Source organism: Empidonax traillii, unplaced genomic scaffold (genome assembly GCF_003031625.1).
Source record: "Empidonax traillii isolate 1590-97213 ecotype Southwest subspecies unplaced genomic scaffold, ASM303162v1 scaffold271:size677799, whole genome shotgun sequence".
NCBI lineage: Eukaryota > Metazoa > Chordata > Aves > Passeriformes > Tyrannidae > Empidonax > Empidonax traillii.
The window spans coordinates 353,400-375,259 of NW_020955464.1; the positions used below are offsets into that span (position 1 = coordinate 353,400).

At 39.8% G+C, this 21,860-nt stretch overlaps 1 protein-coding gene across 1 annotated transcript in view; it reads right to left on the bottom strand.

Moving 5' to 3' along the window:
- Positions 1-413: 413 nt before the first annotated feature.
- The window catches only part of GAD2 (glutamate decarboxylase 2), a 41,519-nt gene continuing 20,072 nt past the window's right edge, over positions 414-21,860 (bottom strand). Inside the window, exons 8-16 of the mRNA XM_027889723.1 lie at positions 18,878-18,957; positions 15,794-15,848; positions 14,235-14,351; positions 13,047-13,111; positions 9,214-9,292; positions 7,322-7,471; positions 5,456-5,563; positions 3,740-3,829; positions 414-3,092 (exon numbers count right to left, since the gene is read on the bottom strand). Of these exons, the coding sequence (XP_027745524.1) occupies positions 2,919-3,092; positions 3,740-3,829; positions 5,456-5,563; positions 7,322-7,471; positions 9,214-9,292; positions 13,047-13,111; positions 14,235-14,351; positions 15,794-15,848; positions 18,878-18,957 (918 nt within the window). The 3' untranslated portion in view covers positions 414-2,918. The remainder of the gene's footprint in view (positions 3,093-3,739; positions 3,830-5,455; positions 5,564-7,321; positions 7,472-9,213; positions 9,293-13,046; positions 13,112-14,234; positions 14,352-15,793; positions 15,849-18,877; positions 18,958-21,860) is intronic.

A 21,860-nucleotide genomic window follows, 5' to 3' on the forward strand; every position in this document is an offset into this window, starting at 1 on the left:
TAGTTTTTGTATTGCTTGTCTTTTTCACTCCACGGCCCTTTTAAATTGTTGCCATTGTATAGTCTGGGCTGTCCTGGCAAGTGCCCTTACTGCTTTCCCTGCTGTGCTGAAGGCTGATTTGAGTCTGTGGTTAATTGGGAATAAGTACTTGCGGAATAAAAAGACAAAACAAAACATAAAGAAATTGACCCAGTCTGAGGAGAAAAAAGCAACTAAATCTATCTTGTTATGTTAAGGAATACCAGATGGCAGATTTACCCTTGTATGGTGATGCTGAGTATTGCCTCAAAAAAGGGTCTGGAGTATTGCCTCAGAAAGGGTCTGGTGATAGAATTGGTATTTTTATGTTACAGTAGTTAGAAGAACACATCTCATATCTCTTAACGAAAAAATCCAGCAGGAGACATAGAAAGTTCCAATTAAACATTCTCTTTATTGGGGCCTTGCTCTGAAATAGCACAAGTGATAAACTCTCAGAGTGCCCATCAGTGCTGCTAACGAAAAGACCCAGAGTCACATTTTACACCTTTATTTGGATTTAGATCAACACCACAGATAAGATACTTTGGTCAAACACAAGAACAGATTGCTACGCCGCTCTTTCCTGGCTGCAATAAGTACAGTAATGTGTGAAAAAAAAAAAAACAAAAAAAAAAGCTGGTTCTCCTGGAACACCAAATGTAAATCTTGGATTGGCACATACATGTAATAAATACATTGTTTGCACTTAGCACTTTAAAACGGAATTGCACATGCAAGATGTAACCAGGCTACTGATCACCTTCATCACTGTCCCTGTCCTATCTTTACTTCACAAGTTCTTTGCTTGCCTTTTTCCCAGCAAGAAAAAAGAATATAATTTGCTGCTCTACTCAGTATTTCAGTGATTGGTCTGCTGATTTCGACACGTTTAGCAAAGGTCACATTGAAGGCCTTCCTGATAGAATTGGTATCTCCTCTAAAGCTTGACTTGCAACAATATGCATTGCAGGCAGCAATGGAAGTCCACTAAAGTGAGGTGAGAGGCCTGCCCAAAAGCTGACAAGGAGAGGTTAACACCAAGCAAAGATATAGTAGAGGGACGGGCGTGAATGCAGTTCTTACAATACCAAGAGTCAATACTACTACCACACAAATAATAACGTATCAATAATATATTGTACAAGCTTATACAGCAACACATGTTGATTTGCAACATTGTACAGTTAAATCTAAAGTGCACAGCCTCAATCTGAGGTGACAAAACAGTACTATCAATATAATAAAGGCAACACAATTACAGACACAATTTATTTCCTCTTTATGTCCTCATGATATTACATTGAATCAATACTCCATTTATCTACTGATGAAATTAAAACCACATTGCACTTCTTTTTTTGTTTCAAGTATTTTAGAGACAGCAAAACAATATTGCTTTACAAACACAAGTTGGCCATTTAGTCAAAGTTAAAACCAAAATTTTAGTAGGGTTATAAGTAGACAGGCCTAAGCCGCCAGAACTCTTACCAACATTTCCAGACATTGGGGGGAAAAAGGATAAATTTCAGTTTCCATGCCAGAGACACCTCTAATGTTAGGGAATAATGCAGCAAATTAATTCTGCAAGAGTTGTGCTTCTAAAAAGGTTGTGAGGATCTGTGTGGCTGTTTTTTGGCAGATGCAGCCTTATCTCAATTTTTTTTCTGCAACTTCAAAAGCCATTGTAGACAAGGATGGAGTTCAGCACTGTGAAAATCCTTTGACAAAACAGTTTGTTACTTAGATCTCATCCCTGTCACTCAGATTACAGGCATATTTAATTTAGGCCTTGTCTTACAGACTGTAAATCTGTAAGAAGTCTTTACCTTCTTAATGTAGCTGTGAGGTTGTATGCTATTTTTTTAGTAAGAATTTCAGAAAATTAGAATTTTCCATGTAGTTTTTGGAGTGCTCATAGCAGAAAGTTTTGAGATAAGCACTTACTCAGACATGTGACTTTTTTTTTTTTAATAGGCTTTTTAAACATAGAACACAGAAACCATCCCAATACAACCTTATTTCAGTCTCGGTTAGCACTGTATACTGATTGTGCGTCTGCTTAGGCCAAGTGGGAAACATAATTAGGAATAATAGCATCCTATTGTTGTACTGTAATTGATCTTATTAAGTGGTTGTAAGAGCTGCAGTACTCTTGAGGTTTTTCAGTAATCAATCCTGGAGATGTACAACCCATATGACATGGAGAAAAAATGTATTATGAGGGCTTATATTTTAAAATAAGCAGTAATAAATATTTGAGGCACCTCCATTAAAAGAAAAAAAATCCTAGTTAATTTTCAGCTTCTGTCCTTGCAGTTTTATAACCCATATAAAATAAAAATATATAGTTTACAAAATAGGATTTTTTTATATATATATATATATATATTTCCTTTTGTAAAACTATACCTATTTAAATACATTTGAAATGTTGCTATAGGTAAATTAGAAATTCTGTTCTAATACTACGAAAAAGGCAGAATCCTTTCACTTTCAAACATACAGTATGTATATTCTGCATCTCACCACCCCCACTGCCCGCTTCTCCCAATTTGATTTTGTCATAATTTTGGGCAACTTTGGCATCATTCAGTCCAATTGCTTTTTAATTTAAAGTAAACACTGTGTTAAAACTGGGGATAAAATTTTAAGCATCTTCTGTTCTTCCTTATTTGTTTCAATGCAGCTTTTTGTGCAGCTAATTATTAAGGAGGGATTCTAAAACTCAGGAAAGGACTTTAAAGGAGCCATGTTTCTTGATTTTAAACTGTACTCTACTCCAACGCCACAATATAGAAATAGATTTACTTTGGAACAAACTACAAATACATTCGCACAGTTTGTGACAACTTAATTGTCTACTTAGAGGTCCAGGAACAGACTTTCACACCCAGTTATTATAAATCTTGTCCCAGGCGTTCTATTTCATCAATCAGGAAATCAATGTCCTGGTGAGTTGCCGCAGGGTTTGAGATGACCATCCGGAAGAAGTTTGCTTTGTCTCCCAGGGGCTGGTAACTCACCATGGTCGTGCCGTACTCCATCATCCTGGCTTTTATCACTGGTGCCACCTGCAGAGTAACAAAGAACAGGGGGTGATGATTATTATTACTATTATTGTAATTATGATAATTTTCATTCTCATCCTCATATTAGTAAAGCAGAGTATGCTTTCTTTTCTTACAAAGTATGAAGAGCTACAAGAAGCAGTTGAAATGAAATCACATTCAATATTGACAAAACCATTGACTCCCACTAAGGAACGAATGCCTCATTGAAAAGACATTGGGTTTATCCTGTTTCTTTGTCCTGCTCATAAAATCACTGGGGAAATTTCCCTCTGCTACTTTCTCAGTATTGCTGGTTTTTGTAGTGTTCAAAACATGGTTACAATCATTAACCATCTTTTCACATGCCAAAGTGCTGCAGTACTATTGAACTTCCCCTGCACTTGCTGGGTTTAGCGACTACAGTTCACAGTAACTTCAGCAAATACACACAGAGCAAACACATGCTCTAGAGATCAGGTAAACCTAAGGAATACGAACCTGGGGACCAGAGCAAGCTGGTGCCAGACTAACCTGCAGTAAAACAACCACGAAGATTAGATTTGCCAGAACAACATGAGGTGACCGTGCCCTGGGAGACCATTTTGGGGACTGCCTGCCTGAAAGGGTTTCAGTATTCCTTGTGTGATATCCCGGAGGACGCTGCTTACCTTCATCAGGCGGCTCGTTCTTTCTTCGCCGTCTTCCATGCCACGCAAGCTGGGAGGTAAGTACCAGAAGCAGACATTTGTGTGTTGAGGCTAAACACAGAATAATAATGGTTTACAACATAAGAAATGCTCGTAATATCTCAACTGCAATTAAGTTCATGCCCTCCCTCTTTCTCATACATCATATTGTGACAGCAGTCAATGGTTTTCATTATTGTGGTCCACAGAGAGTCATCATCATTATTAATGCAGAAAAGATAATTTTAAGCAATTTATTCTCAGGGTGTCAGATCACATCTGACGCAGAAACACATCATCCAGCTGGGCAAATATATTCATGCCTTTCTGAGAAGCATCTAGATTTTGCAGATCCTGTCCCCTCCAGGGACTGGAAGGTTTGCGTAGCTAAGGCAAGAGTCTATTACAGATAATTTAGAGGTGAGGGCTGTGTCATTTACTTTTATTAGATGACAAAATAATATAGAATCTGATTCTGTAAACAGGAGCCACAGGTGGTGCATGACAGTTCAAGATTTTCTTACATTTAATGAAATTTATTACTTCTCCATTTGATTCAGCTAGCTGCTATATTAATGTGCATGCACCACAGGGTCTTATCTTGTTTAATGACTATGGGAGCACTAAGGAGAAAGGTATAAAATAAGAAGTAGTTGACATTTTGTGCACTTCTGCAATCTCCCAACAGCTGCCTGCTTTGCTGTGTCCATTTTTGCTGGATGCTAAATGTGTGAGTTACAGCATCTCTTACTGCTGCCAGTTCCTTTACTCATCATCAGACCCAGTGGACCAAATTCAGTGATGATGTGTGAGGTGGGAAAAATCAATTCCATAGTGGCATGCAGGTATAAGCTTGTAATCTCTGAAGAAACATCATGATGTTTAACCTTGTTCTCTTTTACAAGCAAAACACCACTTAACTTTGTGACAGAGGTGTCTACCAGGCCTCTCCTCTGCCATCACAGCTGGAGAGGGTTGCCCACAAAGCGATGGTCAAACACCAGATAGTCTGGTGCCATTCAGAGGTACAGCCACCCAACCCAGGCTGCACTGCCTTGCCCTGGGCACTGTGCTCCAGCTAGAACACCTGGCATACAGGTGTCCAATCTCAGCTGGACTCCCTCCACAGAAATAACATGCCTAGAGATATTTGCAATCTACACAGGTACGACCTCTGCCCCATGAGCCAACTGGGCTCCCATGCAACACTAGCCCCTGCCCTGCTGTGCTGCACCACATCACAGCAGGGATCACAGTGCAGATCACCCCACGTTATCCCAGGTCCCCTGCGACTGCCCACCTGAGGATGCAGATAAAATCGCTTTGCACAACTGTACTTTTGGAGCTGTGTGGGGCACTGTAACCCCCACTCCTAAAAGACTCTGCTATTAGGAAACTGCAACTTGTTTCTTTTACACAGGAGCTGGTTCTACTTGTGTGTGCTGTGTTAGGCTGAGATACCAGTGTTTAGTTTCAGCAGGGTTAAACTGAGCAAACGGAACACTCATGCACAGCCACCTCAACTTCCTTGTCCCTGGATCCCATGAGGAAGAGAGGTATTGGCACAACAACAGGTTTTGTTACAAGGGTCCCTGCTTTCTGTCTCATGCTGTTTGATTTGACCTGTTAGTAGCATCCCAATAGGTAACCAAGGCAAACAGTGTTGACCAACTGAGAAAAAGAAGTTGCAATACATACCTTTCCATCAAACACCATTTCATACCCTTCTCTGTTCTTTATTTTATTGTATAGGTATTCTGCAAGTTCCAAGCACTTATCAATTTGTGCTTCAAATCCTGTGGTTCCCTTTAGAGAGGGATGAAGAAAAGAAGTCACATAAATATCTGTTCTGTGAATCAAAATAACGGAAGGACCACACAACACTTGTCAACACATCAGCACAAGTCCCCTCTTGGAAGTGTCTGTGAGACCAATTAGGGATCTGATTCTATGTGATGGAGGGCACTTCATGAAGCAGAGCCCACTTGTCTCTAGCTCTTGCCACTGACTCTCCTGTAGCCACTTCTGCAAAATAAGCATTGGGTACTGGTTGGTTCCCAAGAACACTATGCTGAGAACCTGAATAACACCTCTGACAAAGGGTGCCCTTCGCAGATTTTGCAGAGAGGCTGAGGATGGTTTTGGACAGCTTGGACTGGCACAGAGGAGGGTCCTTAGAAGGTGTTGAGTTCCAGACATGGGGAGTCTCCCACTATTTTCAGAATAAGGAATTTTAACCTTCCAGGGGTGATACTCTTGGGGATTTTCCAATAATTTTTTTTTTCTTTTTTTTGTTAAGCATAGAATTGGCAGATAAACTTTTAGAGCCCGGTCTGAAGCCTGTGAAAATGCACACTTTGTTTAGATACTGCACTGCCTCTTTACTACTTTTTTCTCTTCTTTTCTAACAGATACCATATAAACCCAGAAGCCGTGTCTTTAAGATCTGCAAAAAAAACCTGCTTTTTCTTCTCTGGCAGAAGTCATAATCCTCTCTGTGACATCATAATTGCTCCTGCAATCACCAACTGTGATGCCTCAAACAAAGGATTCAGCTTCAAGAGGAAGGAAGGGGAATAAACAGCTGGAACAGATAAACTCTTTAAGAAACACACATCCTATTTTGTAATGTTAATATTACAAGCAGGGTGTGAGAAGAGAAAAAGCAGTACAAGGCATACTGAAAAAACGGGCTTCAGAAGAAATGTTTCTGAGCACAGGATGCATGTCCCTGCTAAATCTGTTCTGGCAGTGCAGAACTGACTTAAAAGCCCATGTCATTATCCCTCTGTGAATAGAGATTTCAAAACAGGATAGAGCTAACACAGCCCTGGGAGAAAGGCTCAGCATAAAAGAGAGACATGTGGCTAAAATCTCCTACCACTCTGCAGTCCCCGGTTAGCATAACAGGTAATGCAACCACAGAAACGTGCATCCTCCCTTACAGACTCCCACACCTCCTCAGAGTTTTAATGAAGCACAAGGCTTTCTGGAAATTAAAACAGTGATGTCATCTCCTTTGAACAAACCTAAGGCAACGTGACATAACAGATTGGATAAATACATGCAAGAACTCATTTAACAATATTCTACAAATATGGATAAATTAATCGTTAGAGCTGGTGTTTTACAGATTTCCCAATGAAGACCTTTTGATGTGTTTTCCTCCACTCCTTCAAAAGATGGCTTCATATCTACTGCATGCAATGAAACTAGGTTTTCCAGTCTTGATTTGCCATATTTAATTTCTGAATGTCATTTAAACATCCTTTTATTTCCAGAAATCTTCGTAACAACACTCCTAGGTAAATGATTTATGCCATTAGACTCCTACAGTTACATATAGCAAATGCTATGCAAAGCTACAGAGTTCAAGTTTCAAAATCATCTGTGCTGCTTTGAAACTCAATTGTTAAAAGTATAAAATCGTGTTCTTTCTTTCATGTTATATATGTGAAATTCACGTCAGATACTTTCTACAATGATGACTACAATAAGAAAAAAGCCAACTGTATCTGGTGTGCATTACTTTAAGGCAAACAAATCTATAGCAGGCAGTCCTACCTTTGCCCTCCACATCAGCCATAGCTTGAAGACATCAACATGCCGTCCACATTGCAAAGCCTTGTCTCCCGTGTCGTAAGACAGGTCGTAGTGCTTGTCTTGTTGAAAGAGGTAGGAAGCATGCATCTGATTGCAGCTCTGCATCAATCCCTTATAGAAACAAAGACACAAGCAAAGTGATGTTGGCACACATGATTGATTACTGCTTTGAGGGTTACCTTGCACAAGACGCTACAAACACCCAAATTCAGTGGAATACGTGTCCAAGTGCAAAAGGAAGATCAAAGAAAAAAAAGGACAAAACTAGGCTTAGTTGTTCAATGGACTAAGTTTTTCACATCCCTTTCAGTGCCTGAGACACCTTGCTACCTGACCCAGCAATGTGTAATACACTCCTAGATCCAAGGCATTTTTTTTAAAAAAGCTGGACATTGTGTTTCTTAGCATCATTATGCATTATGCTTAAGTTCATTTTTGGATCTTGCTTTCTATTCTTCGTTCTGGCTCCTTTTTCCTCCTTTTCTTGGAAGACATCTTTTCTGGTCGAGTTAGACTGAGATAATTTTGTGACTAAATAGTATCACAGCACTTTTCAACTGTTTGGTCTCTAAAATTCTGGGGTTTACTGTTTTTTTGGGGTTTTTTGGTTTTTTTTTCTTTGTAGGAACTGTTCTTTTCTGCAAAGCCCTCAGCTGCAGATTGGATGCTTAAGTGGTATAGAAAGTTTTGAACAGACAGAAAAGCATATGGCCTTTAAAAAGCCAGCTAGAGCTATTTCTGGGTTGCAACATCCCATTCTGAGAGGCAGCTTTGTGGGAGGGACAGAAGCCAACAAGGTGAGGAAACCTGGCTCAAGAAAGCATGAGGTTTCCTTTCTAGGTTTTAAAATAAAATGCAGAGAGCCACATTCTGGCTCCAGTTAAGACCTCAACCAAGTTTATAGTATATCTTAGGGCTGTTGCCTAAAACAGCAATTTCCAGTCCAAGAAGAATCAAAACTTGGCTTTTTATCATCAAGTCTAATCTTTATGTGTAACTCAAAACTGAGACAGCAAAATGAGAGGGGGGAAAAAACCCCTGACTTTCTCCTAATCTGAGCCATCTGTTCTCACTAGAGGTCAAGGATGGTACTGACTTCAGCCAGGCAGGATTTGTCTCAGGGAAGTGACCCAGAGGGCAAATAAAAGCCAGTTTCTCTCTTCCTAAGTGCAATCACTTTGCATTACAATCTGTTGTACAGCTGCTAGCAAAACAGCAACCAGCTTTTTGATAGCTGGTCTATTAAGTGGTGGTTGTATAGCAGCTGTCCCAGTAACTGATGTTATATGAAAACTACAGGCTTGAAGGGTAATTCAAATTCTAGTGCTAAATGAAATGTCTACTTTTTAATACAACTGAACTTAGTGCACCATTTTTTACTTCCATGTGCCCCGAAGTGCATATATAGATCAGAGCTGGGTAGGAATATCACAAAAGTCTAGAGAGTTTAAAGATGCTTCAATTCTGGACCAAATGTTGCGCTGCATGTATACTATGTCATTCATTCCAAGAGAATGAGAGTTTGCCTAGAGTTTTATCTTATGCTACACTGAAACTTACGGGGTTACACAGCTATGCACCCACAACTTAACTGTGGACATCTTAAATGGAAAGTCAAAAAACTCTGTAAAGGTATTGGCATTGACTGGCTCTATTATTTCTGCTAGACAGCTGCTTTAATTCTTTTTGCAGTCACAGTCTGAGCATGAAACCAGAGGTCTATTTCTCAGTTTCTTTTATAATTTTGTCACATTAGCAAATATTAGCTGTGACACATTTATGAAGACAGTATCCAGGATTTTCAGAAGCAAAATGCCAGAAAGCAGCAGAGAAGCACATACATTGTGACATACCTCTTCTCTTACTAGTAGGGCTGAACACTGCAGCGGGACGCCCATCATCTTGTGAGGATTCCAGGTCACTGAGTTAGCCCTAGGACAGCAAACCACATGAAACCACAGAGGCATTTAGAAATAATCAGAACATACAGCAAGCCACACCTTTTTCTTTTTCTGAGCAAGCAAAGCTGAAAAAAATCAGGGTTGATATTAGGAAAGCAATGCCTTCACAGGGGACTAATCTACGCTAGCTGGTTTTTGGATGACAATCCTGGCAACTTACCACAGGATAATTGCTCTATCCACTAAACTCAATCAGTATTAAACTTTCTGGGGAGTCATCTACACATTATAAACATAGGGCAAACTTCCTAAAAACACCCACTTGACTGATGAACTTTCTAAAATCACATAGCTGATTAAAGATGCAGATAGGAAGCTGGCAAACTAGCAGATTCCCTCCCTCTGATTCCAGTTTCAGCAAGATTTTAGTAAGGAGCTCACAAAGGCATTTTTTTAAAAACTCCTTTTAATACTTCTGGGTATCACTAAGTAACTGAGTAACTTGGAAAACCTGGCCCAAAGTAATTTTTTCTCTGATGATGGCAAATTTTCATAGCTCCTCAATTTTAACTTGGCTATGGCAATTCACATGACCACAGTAATAAGCACAGGACTGATACATCTTGCCACAAAAGTGTCTGATCCCATCTCCCTTCGGGACACACTTGCTGGAAAAATTGCTGTCAGCCTAAACTTTGTGCATAAACAGGGTGCTGATACAATACAGCCTACATTTGAGACAATGGAGAGGGCTGAATGGAAGATTGTCCAGTTGTTTATTACTTTAATTTTGTGTTATGCTTGACTGGCTATTTATGATTACTATTACTGCATATTATGATTAGCTGATAAATGTATATATCTGCATCCTATTTGGCAGGCTATCAAGGATCCACAGTGCACGGTATTTCATCAAGTGCAGTGATTTGCATTTTCATGGTATAAATTGGCATAAATCAGTCAACTGAGGCATGTGAAAACTTAAAGGACCTGAACACATTTGCAGGTAACATTAATGTGAACAGAGGTATGTTAGAATCTGGCAGTGTTGTCCTTTGTAGGACTTGGAGACAGGTTTATGCATGTCCTGCCAAATTGCTTCCACTCCTTCAAAGCAAGCAACCTCAACATTCACATGGACATCAGGCAGTACTTCTGTGCTTTCTTCTTTGCTATTTAAATGGGACTGTGCAAGTGCCTGATGCAAAATCTGTAGGGAAAAGTCTTCCACAGGCAACATCTGGCCACTTGGCTTGGCTTTTTGAGTATTTGGCAGCTTTTAATCAGCTCAGTCAGTCACCTGATTACAACATCAAAGCTAATGATTCTGAACATGCATTCAGGTCTATGTATTTCCTTTGATATGATACTTTTTAATTTTTATTTGTGCCTACGCAAAATTGAGCAGAAATTCTTTAAGAGATCTCTAGGTAATAATAGGGGTATGGGTTTTCTCAAGGAAAAGGATTATTTACTGACAATAGCCAGATGTAAATTATCTGTCTAAAACATCTAATTTACCCTAAGGTCATGTATTTACCCAATTACATACCAAATGCATACAGAAAAAAAATAATTATGTAAAATAAAAATCCACCATTTTTCATTTGTTATCAGTTATTCTGGGCTTTGGCCATCGGCATGTGCTTGAAGAAATTGCTGGCTGAGACAAACAGTGAAGTAAAAAAAGCTGCAGATGTTTTTCAAAGCATCTCATGTTTGCCCAAATAACTGAGCACCAAGTACCTTTGGGTTCTTTCTGCTGTGGGTCAAAGATAGAAAAACCAAAATTTCCTTTGGAGATTTCAAATTGATGACAAGAGAGATTCACAGCTGGCAGAATTTGGCCCTCAACCATCACTAAATACAGACTGAAGTGCATTCCCTGACCAGCCACAGCCCTGGAAAGGATGCCCAGATCCTATGGGAGCACTCATTCACTGCAAACATACTTTCCTCATGTAGCTGTCACCTCCTGAGCCTTTGGAAGAGGGACACCAGGCTGAAACTCCTGCGGTGGCCAGACCTATCTGCTCCAGAGACCGGGGCACGTGCCTCCTCCAGGGTGCCTTCAAGCAGCTTGAAATCTGCCCTATGGGGAGTGGAGGGCACAGTAAGGATAGTCCTGCAACTCCTCCTGCCTGTGATGGGCATTTCTGCTGGACTGCCTGTTACCAGAAGGATGTGAATACTCAGAGAACAGTGTGCTCCACTTAGTGCTCCCTCCTTGTACCTTTCGTCCCTATCAAACATGAGTACAAGCTTCTGTTCTCTTCTATTCAGACCTGTAACAACTCAGTTATCTACCATGAAACAGGAGTGTCCATAAAAGTTCAATCTGCTCCAAATGTTCCCACATCTCAGATCTGGACAAACTGAAATGAGCCGCTGCGTCCATCAAGCAGAGAAACAGCACTGGAAAAAACAAGTTTCCTTAATTTACTGCCAAACATATGGAGATGGTGCTTATCAAAGGACTAAATAAAATCCAGTGGAGTTCTGGATCTAAAGCATATTGTTTGGAAAATTCTCCAAAATAGATTTAACCTGAACTTCTCATTCCAGCACAATTTAAACAGCAATTTGGGAGGCAAACCCTTTGTTCTATACTCTACCCTCATAGGTAACTAGATGGATTCTTCTAACTTGCTGGATACTTGGATATATGTCCTTCTAATGCATGATATGTAATTTTGGAGTGTTGCAGGCAGTCTTAACCAAATCAAATTCATAGAACCATTGGCCGCTTTCCAAATTCTGCATATGAGATGTATGAGAAAGGAACTGAATCATCAATGCATCCTCCTAATCTCCAGGAACAGGGTGAGGAAGTTGTTTGTAATTTTAATTGACAAGGAACAGCAATGTGATTTATCTATAAAGAAGGCAGAAGGGAGTAATGATTTGCTCTCAAATACCATGAGCTTCAGGAAATACACTGATGTAAGAGCGACTTCATCTAGCCCAGTACACTGTCTCTAGAAAGTGGACTAAATAGGTGACTGGGAAGAATACAAAACAGGGCAAACGTGTATGAACTTCTCTAAATACTCTCTGAGCTCCCACTCAGTTGCGGCTCATGGAAATCCCCCAAATGCTTTTTATTTGTCTTTCTTTGAATGCAGGTAAATCTTAACATCCTACAGAAAGGATTTCCATAGTTTAACTAAAAGGTTCTGAGTAAGCAGCTGTTTTTACTCTCAGTCCTTTCAGCCTGGACTAGAATCACTTATTTTCATCTGTATGTATCTGCAATGTTTATGAGCTCATGACTATGACTACGGGTATATATCCAGGCCCAGATATACTGAGAAGACATCATTAACACAGCCTGGAGAGGGCTATTCTCTCCAGAAGTGACAGAGCAGGACACCTGCCCAAACTGCAGAAGCATCCCCATTTTATACATAAGATTTCCGTGCACAAGACCTCCAAGATTAATTTCTCAGAAAAATACAACTGCTAAATCATGCTGGACACTGAATCAGAGAAAGCTGCAGAAATAACTCTGGACCTGTAAATGCATGGTGGAAGAACAGAAAAACAAATATAAAATGTCTGCTGGATGTACTACAAAATAAAGTGCCACGCTACTGTAGCACTGAACAAAGGCAAGACACTTAGCAATGCTACTTCAACTGGAAGGACAGTTTGCATGATTTCTTCCTACCATATCTTGGAGATAACACGGATCTTTAATTTCATTCACAGGCATCACTACGGTAATCAAAAGTGCGCTAAAATGCATTTAATAAATTGCTTTTATTAATACTAATAAATCATACCTTTCAATGCCATTTAACTTCCATTTGTGTTTTCTCGACATCAGGAGCCCACCACCCCACGCTCCCTGGAAGGCAAGACACATTATCTTAATGAGAACTCTGCTTTTCTCTGTGATGACATCTGTGCGTTCACATCAGTTTGGGACCCTTTCTTTTTTCTTGCTGATGTGGCACATTCCAAAATGACCAGGCAGATGGGGCCTGAGGCATTAGCTGTGCTAACAATTTTTTTCCAGTACCTTGGAAACAGCAGTTAATAGGCCATAAACCAGGCGTCCACCCTTATCATCTGCTAACCCCTCACTCGCCCCTCCTCTGACCTCCTCTGACATGGCACATCGAGTTGCCCCATGCTGTAATTAACGACTTGCAGAGCTGCTCCTGGGTAAGGTGCCTTTTCTCTTTTAGCAACTAAGTGGTGCTAACAAACCAGGCTGAGATCTCAGCTGCTCTGGGGAGTTTTCATCATATTTTGGACTCTGTACTGCTTGCCCTATACTCATTTGCTTTCCTCACAGAAATTTGGGACAAGTAGGCGTTTCATGCAACTGAGAAGTATTTAAGGTAAATACAAATTCTTGCTTTGAATTGGACTGATTTTGGCTGACACAGTAATCCGAAAGTAAGATATTCAGCCCTATCCAAAGTCAATTACCAAGCCTCTTTGGAGAAAAGATTTGCAAAAATGACACAGAAGCCATTCTAGGGCTGAAAGATGATCCTTCAGAAAGATTTCTGGGCAAGAGCCCGGATAAAGCTAAGTAGCCAATCTGATAAAATTTCCCTAGCATTTGCATTAACCCGATCAGCAATTTGGAGTACTTTATTCCAGATCAACGTAGACTTTTCCTTATGTATTTATTTTGCAGCTGCTGCAGAAGCTGAGCCAGTGCTCAGTATGGTTCTTATGTATTTCTTTACTAATGGCATTTAGAGATAAAGCTGAAAGCTAAAAGCACTTGAACTAGGTCATCTTTAAATGTCCCAGTTGCTAGAAGTACAACTACAGTCACAGTTCCTAAAACATCCCTCTGACCTGAGTCGTTCAGAAAAGTGGGAAGTCAGTGCTTGGATGTTAATTACAGGACCCAAACACAATTGGTTTTGTAAAAGACGACACTGTCCAAAATTAATAAATTAATACTAATATGCCTTGTAATCCAGCCCTCCATGAAAGATGGTACTTACATCCACATGCATCCAGATTTTGTATTTCTTGCAGATGTCTGCAATAGCTATGAGAGGATCAAATGCCCCGTACACTGTTGTCCCAGCTGTTGCACTCACCAGAAAAGGAACAAATCCCTGCAAGGAAGCAAAGAGGTTTGCATGGTCAGAGTGCAGCAGCCCCCTCAGGTTGCAGCAGCCCCAGCTCCCCTTGTGCTGCCCTCACAGTGAGCCCACAAGAGTCTCCCGGAGGACATCCCTGCTATGTTAGGACTGATTTTCTCTAAGTTGAGATGTCAGCGATATTTTAGTTTCTACCTTAAGGTGGCAGCAAACTTCCAAACCAGCATCCTCCATTTATTAGGATGCATGAGACAGGTAAGGGCTCAACAGAACAATTCTGCTCCACACCACCTGCTTGAAACAAAAAAGTCTGTGCTGCAGAGTGTCACAGAAAACAAACCTCACCCAGCCAACACACTGAGAGAAGCATTTTTGGTGGACTGTGCCCTGGGCTGCACTGGAACTATCCCAGCAAGTGCCTGGATGTATGGTGTCCCAGTTTTGTCAGTGGGAACACTGTGCATGGGGGTGTCCCCCGGGGCAGTGGACAGGGGAGTTGTGGGGCTCACCTGCAACCCCATCCCTCATGCAGAGCAGGGAGACACCATGAGGAAGGAAAAGACAGCAGCCTCCACAGAGTCCAGGAACCATCGTTTGGATTCCATCTACTACGTGCTGTGCCTCACAGCAGAGCACTCACCATCCATCGCTTTTGCACTATGAGGTCTGGGGCCTGCCGAAATTTATACCAGTGTTTTATTTTAATTTCATCTGAAGCTCTGTTGATTTCATAAGGAGTACTCAGAGGTCCAGAGTGGTTACTTTTTTTTGGTAGAACTGGAGTTTAAGCCATCTGAAAGGTCCAACCTTCTTTCTACAATAGTCCACAGGTTTGACTGGACCTCTATTGTCATTTTTCCTTATTTTTTTTTATCTACTGTATTGCCTTTCTTGGAAAAAGTGAGCTTTTAGTGAAGACCTATGTTATTAATGAGCTTTGACTGCTGTGTGTCTAATGAGTATTTACATAAATGTTGAAAGCATAGGGCTGAGTTCATTGCATACTTTAATCTGATGTTTTAATTCTAGCTTCTGTTAACAAACATATACAAAAGTAGTGCATATTTAGAGATGTGTGGATTCTAGTTTATTTTCAATTCATTTGGTGAGTCTATGAGGAATATTTTCAATGCATTACAATATAATAAATTCCCCAAAATGATTACTCTGTTTTTGACAATATTCAGCTGAGAAACTACATCATAGGCTGGTATTATGAAAAAGGAGGATGTTATGCAGAACAACATGTAAAAAGAAAGCCAAATAGACATTAGGAAGTAGCTCTAAAGCTATTTTCTCAGCACCTCTTGTCTCATTAATTGGCAAGCTACATTTCTGAGAAATAAAAAAAAATGTAGTGGGCAAGCCTGTATTGTTTTACAAAGGAAAGCAAAACAACTAGCTGTACCATTCTTGGCTTCTTTTCTTCTTTGAAGAAGAAAAGCGGGTAAACTTACTTTTTGTTTGGCTTCAACAATTCTTCTTTCAAGGTCTGATGGGATCATTTTTCCTCTGGAGCAAGAGAGAGTTGTATCAGTAATTTGATCTTGAAATCAGTTTTTTGCTGTTACTTCTTCACTTGACAGGAAACCCAAAGAAGCAGCAAACTGACTTTTTTGCCAAAGGGTTATGCATCAGTGAAGAGCACAGAAAGGCTCTGTCTGCTAGTCTTAGTTTTTATCCTAATTGTTTAGTCAATATATTTGAATAAATATGGTGACGGTAACTGAGAGGAGTTATCTCATGGCCACCCCCATTAAAGACTGATGCTGCTCCATGCAGCCTCCTGGTCCTGTCCGATGTCACAGTCCTGGGATTAAGCTCCAGGCTCCCAAGGAGATGATCAGCCCAGCATCCCAAGAGGGGTGTCAAATCCCACAGTCCCGTCTCAGCAGGCACAGAAAATGCCAGCTGAGCTTTATGGCCATGAGCAGTGCAACTCAGCTGTGCTGTATAGAGCTGTCTCTGTGTTTCCATCCCAGAGGTGAACTTGTCCCAGGGTGACTATTCCATGGTTTAGTGCGCTACACGTTTGCATTTGCCTGAAGCAGGGTGTGAAAGAAGCTACCAGTCTAGACTCATTAAATGCACTGTCAGGCTCTTTGCATTGGCTGTATTTGTAACACCTCTAGTATGATCCATCGACCTCAGATTCAGACTCAGCGGTATAAGGCTTGAAGGCTAATTTAGGAAATCCTTCAAATGAATTAGGTATAAGACAAACCAGTGCGGCTACTGAATATTGAGGTTAAGGTTTTCTTTTGCTTTAGACACAAGCAAGACTATCAAAGAAGAGAGAGCATGAATAACAGCAATACAAACATGATAGCTTTCCACATTATAGAAATAAAGTCTTTACTGGCTTTGAGTGTTGGACATTTAGATTAACCTCAATTTTTAAAGACTTTTTCAGATTTTTTCTTTCATTAAGCCCTGATTTGTTGTTGCTATAAAAAAGGAACCCCCTTTACTAAAGCTCAAAATGGTAGTTACCACGAAACTAATAAAATCATTACTTTTGGCTTGATTTTGCACAAAACCCCTGAATTGTTTTCATTATATTCCGATGCATGTAATTTTTTTTAATTATTAACTTATTTTGATAAGATGCTCTTGGTTTTCTAAGTTTTTAGCCTTACATAGCCTACAATAAGATGATATTTCAGTAGAAATAGGTTTGTTCTGCTGAGTTTTTTGCAAAATCTCTCCTGCACATTCAAAGCACTAAACCACTGAAGGAATAACTGAAAATAAAAACCTCTATAAATCTAAAAATTAGCCCCAATTTTTCTTGCAGAAATTCAAAGAAAGGTCTAAAGAGTATTCAACTCATTGTGAGTTTCCCCCAGACATGTCTACAAGTTCAGAGAAAAGCAGTTGTCTGGTGCTCAAAAAGAGTTCCTCCTCAAAATATAATTCAGATGTTGTTGGTCTTTAATAGTTTCTAATTTAGTAAGCTTGTGAATAGAGACACATACAGATCTTGGCAGATGCTTTCATTGCCCAAAATTTTTTTACCAAGACAAGTGATTGTCCAGCCCCTGGTCTCACATGCAGGAATTCATGGACAAGACAGTGCAATGCCCAAGCAATGTCAAGCTTTACCAGCAAACTAGGCAAACTTGGCAGATGTGGGTCAGGATGGGAAAGAGCCACCAGGAAGTAAGCTTGTTCATGCTGGAAACATCAAAAAGGTCTCATGGTGCTCCTTCACCCGTGTACACAGATGTGTACAGGTACACATCTTCACACAGGGTCATCTCAACCACACCAACCCACATCCTGTGCAAACAATCTGCTCTGTCTCTGTGTTGTCTGCTGGGATTTGGTGAGACAGCAGTAATCCTGCTGTTTACTTCAGTGTGGGCACAGTAAGCATTGTGGTTTTCACAGAAAATCTTCATGCTGAATTTGCATGAAGAAGAAAAGGAAGACGACTTCATTGATCCACGTTTGTCTTTAGTGAATAGAAATAACTGTAGGTTTATTTTGATGTGTGTTGGTTGTTCTGACGTTGTCATTAAATCCTCTTCAAGGTGTGCTCAGTCTTTTGTTAATAGAGATAATAAGTCCACAAGTCAATATGCAGGCACTGTGATTAGCACTGTAAATTGCTTAGTTGGTGCTTGTTTTTTAATGTGGGAGCAGAGAATTTTGATAGCAGCAAAACCTTACGCTAGAGACATAAGCAATTCAGTACCTTATAACAATGACAGACTCAAATAGCATTTTCTATTGAAAAGACTGTCAGCAGAATCAATAAGGGTTGTCTATTAATTTTTGCCCCATAGAAAGTTTTTTCCTTAAAATTGAAAATCTTTATCAGAAGATGCTGATTTTGTAAAGCAGGTTTTCATAGAGAATTGAAACATTTTATTTGGGATCTACCACTGTTTTTTTGGAGCCTATGTGACACCTGTAGATTAGTTTCCTGCTGTGCTACTCCTTTCCAAGGGCCATCATCCTCCTTGGCTTAAGCTGCCAACAATGCTGCCAAGATCCTTCTCTTCACATCTCATTGTAAGGGTGTCCCCATCGAGGACACTGAGTGAAATGTAGTCCAACTATGAAAAATGGTGGGGGCATGAAACAATAGAACTTCTTTAGCAAATCCTCCTAAATAATATAGTCATAAAAAAGGCCCACTTCTGCTCATTTTAATGGATCCAAATGTGAGACTCTCTAAATGCTCTGTTTTGACCAAAACAAGCTTCCTCCCGGTACCTTAGCACAACATGTAAAGAAGGATGTTAGCTTGATATTGTTTCAGTTCAGGATGAAATAAAAAGAAATATCAGAAACCCCCGAGGAAGGGAACTTTCAACTTTTTTGATGAACTCCAAAAAACCCATGACAGACTCATGAAGAAGCTGACAGAGCCAGTTCCTCAAGTGGGATAAATTAGTGTGAGGCTGCTGAAGATGACAGTTATGGCAAATTATACAAACTGTTGAGTACATCCTACATGCTCTCTCTAAGCTGAGCACCTGATGATCTTCTATGTACTGACAAGAAGAGCTGTATTTGACATCTTCACTTACCTTTCATCACATCTAATCAAAATCACACTATCTGTACCAATACCCAAGGCTGCAGCTCCTTTCTTCACAGAAAAGTGACTCTGAAAAATATATTTATTATTTACTATTTTAATTATTATTTAGCTAATTTAATATAAACCATGACCCTCTTACAAGCCCTTCAGCAAGAAGTCCCACACAGGCAATAATTCCATTCATAGCCTTTTTGGAAACTGAACACTTTAATTTGAGGCTTTGTGTCAGGTCACTACCGCCAACTGAGAAACAGCAATTACTCTAATCTGGATTTACTCCTGGAACACTAAATACGCAGTTGTGGCTGATGATGGACTCAAATTCTGTCCTTGACGCATAACTGCAGCTTCTACTGCTTGTCCGAAATCAGCTGTGAGCTTGATTTACTGATACAAAATATTCTTCCCTAGAGAACTCATTTAGTTTGTGATGTCCAGAGTGATGTGTTATTATGTAACTTTACGCCAAATAAGATACTGAGAGAAATTAAGATAGTAAGCCTAATTGTGATCTCATGCCAGTGAATAACTCCTACTAATAAACAGAGCTACTTCAGTTTAAAATCAGAACAGGTCTATTAATAAGACTATTAGTTAATCTGTACGTATGGAATACAATGTGGAAGTTGCGTACCAGAGTGCGAGTCAGCCTAATTTTCTCTCACTTATAGGACTTAACTTCTGAGCCAGTGCTGGTTTATAATTCTAATTTAAATGATAATGAAATAGTTTTATATCAAATTATACCCCCAAGAATCTGATTTTGTATTAACTCAAACCCAGCTGTTAACAATACTGTCCAAAGTAATTTTAACTACAGATTATTAAACTTTAAAAAATGGAAATTCTTTATGTATACTACAGTACCACTAGCTTAGGATGTAACACTATAAAAAAGATCAGGAACATAAAAATCTAACAGGGCTTTTTAAGTGTCCACAATGTTAAAGAAGAAAGGAAGACCTAGTCTGCAGAAGACTACAAAGCAGAGAAATAATCACTAATGGTTTGTCTAGGGAGTATTTGGCTTCAACAGTGGCAGAGAGCTGAAGGGAAAGAGATTAACACAGTGGAGCACACGTGTGCTCCACCTAAAGGTCCTGAAGTCAGAGGGATTTCACTGCACACTAAAGGGCTCCATACATAATGAACACTTTGAGAATGAAAATAAATTCTAAGCCAACTTAATGAAAGATGAAGAAGAGTTAGAACCTCAACATGTACATTCAACTTCACAAAACCTCTTGTGCTTTAAAAATTGCTCAAGGAGTAATTTTGATTGAGTCTCGACTGCTATGGTTAAGGCCGCATAAGAGTTTCCACTCCCAAACTCCTTTTTTCAGATTTCTCTTGAGCCAAGATTCACTGCTGATGCATGGATAATTTGAAAATACTTTATCAGGTAAATATTTTTCATACTACATTAATTTTTAAAATGCAGTGGGTTGGTACATGGGACGTGGCTGCAGTTTAACCAACAGTGTGTATTGAGCAGGCATTGAACATGTTGACCAGATGTAAAATCAGCTTTTAAGGCCCTAGTACAGCAAACCACCCCAGTCCCTGAACTAAGCACAATTTGAAATGTAAATATACACAGTTTGGAATGACTTTTGCCTAAACTGATGACCAAATGAAACGCATACTCATCACTTAGAGGAGCTACAGGGGATTTGGGCTTGTGTTTAAGTGTTTTGCTGTATTAGACTGGGTTCATTGCAGTGAGCCTAACCAAGTTTACATCATCAAGTAGGCTTCCTCCTCTTTCTGGGGAAAACAGGCACCTCCACGTGAGGATTTATCCAGGATAAGGGTGGCTGGTTTCGAGTGGGTGCTGAATGACATCAGGTGAAGAGGTTTCTACCGTTTCCCTATGGACCAAGTCTTGTGATATCTGCTGTCTGTGAGAGTAAAAAGTGTACAGCATCTGCAACCACTAGCACTCTGGACAGATGTTTCATTTTAACACTGTGGGATTGTCCAACCTATTAAAACCACTGCTCAGTGGTATGATCACATTACAGAGGGCGTTTGCCCTGCTGTTTTTCTAGTTGTGAGTCACAAGGTGCTAGGAAGTATTTATACATTGAACATCACAGCTCAGCCATCACACTTCTATTTTTCATGGCACATTATTTATTTCATAAAACTGAATTTCTGAACAAACATATTTCCGTGAACTTCATCACCTTCACTAAATGCAGTGGACTTTTTCCCAGTACAAATGCACTGTACATGAAGGCTTGGATTGTGATCAATTCACAAACCTCTAAATACTGAAGATACAGAAGTCTCTTCCCAGCCTTGGGGCCACCCTGAGCCCTATGGGCAGGAGTGCAACTTTGTAAGAGAAGGGAGGACAGGCCATGAGAAGGTTACTGGCAGAAGGAGGCTCATAAAAAATTCCCAATTTTAGGAAGGTATCTTTGAACCTTGTAGAAATTGAAACAGAGCTAGAATATTGCCAGTATAAATGACAGTTCACAGACGTGCTATATGAAGTGAGAATTGAATTTATACACTTAAAAAAATTTAATCTGTTTGTTATTCATGTATTACACAAACTGATGTGCCCACACTGGTTAGTGTAATACATAAATGCAGGCAGAGATTTAGGAGTGAAGAGTCACAGATATATTTCACTGGGTTTTGAGTCAATGACATTACATTAATTAACGTTGCTCCTTATTCCACACTAGTTAAAAAAGATTCACTACTGCAATTTTTTTTTTCTATTAGAAAACAGAACTATTCAAAGTGCCTTAAGAAGAAAATACAGATTTGAATGGTTTACTATGAGGAAGAAAATTAAGCCCATGCGCTTAAAGGCATTCACTGGAATATGGCCAATATGACTTCACTGACAAGTCTCATGGCACTGCTAAAACTGCACTAGGGAAAAAAGAAGAATGTAATGCTGATAGCTCAGTTGCCTGAAGGCTTTTTACAGACTGAAGGGAATTCAGTGG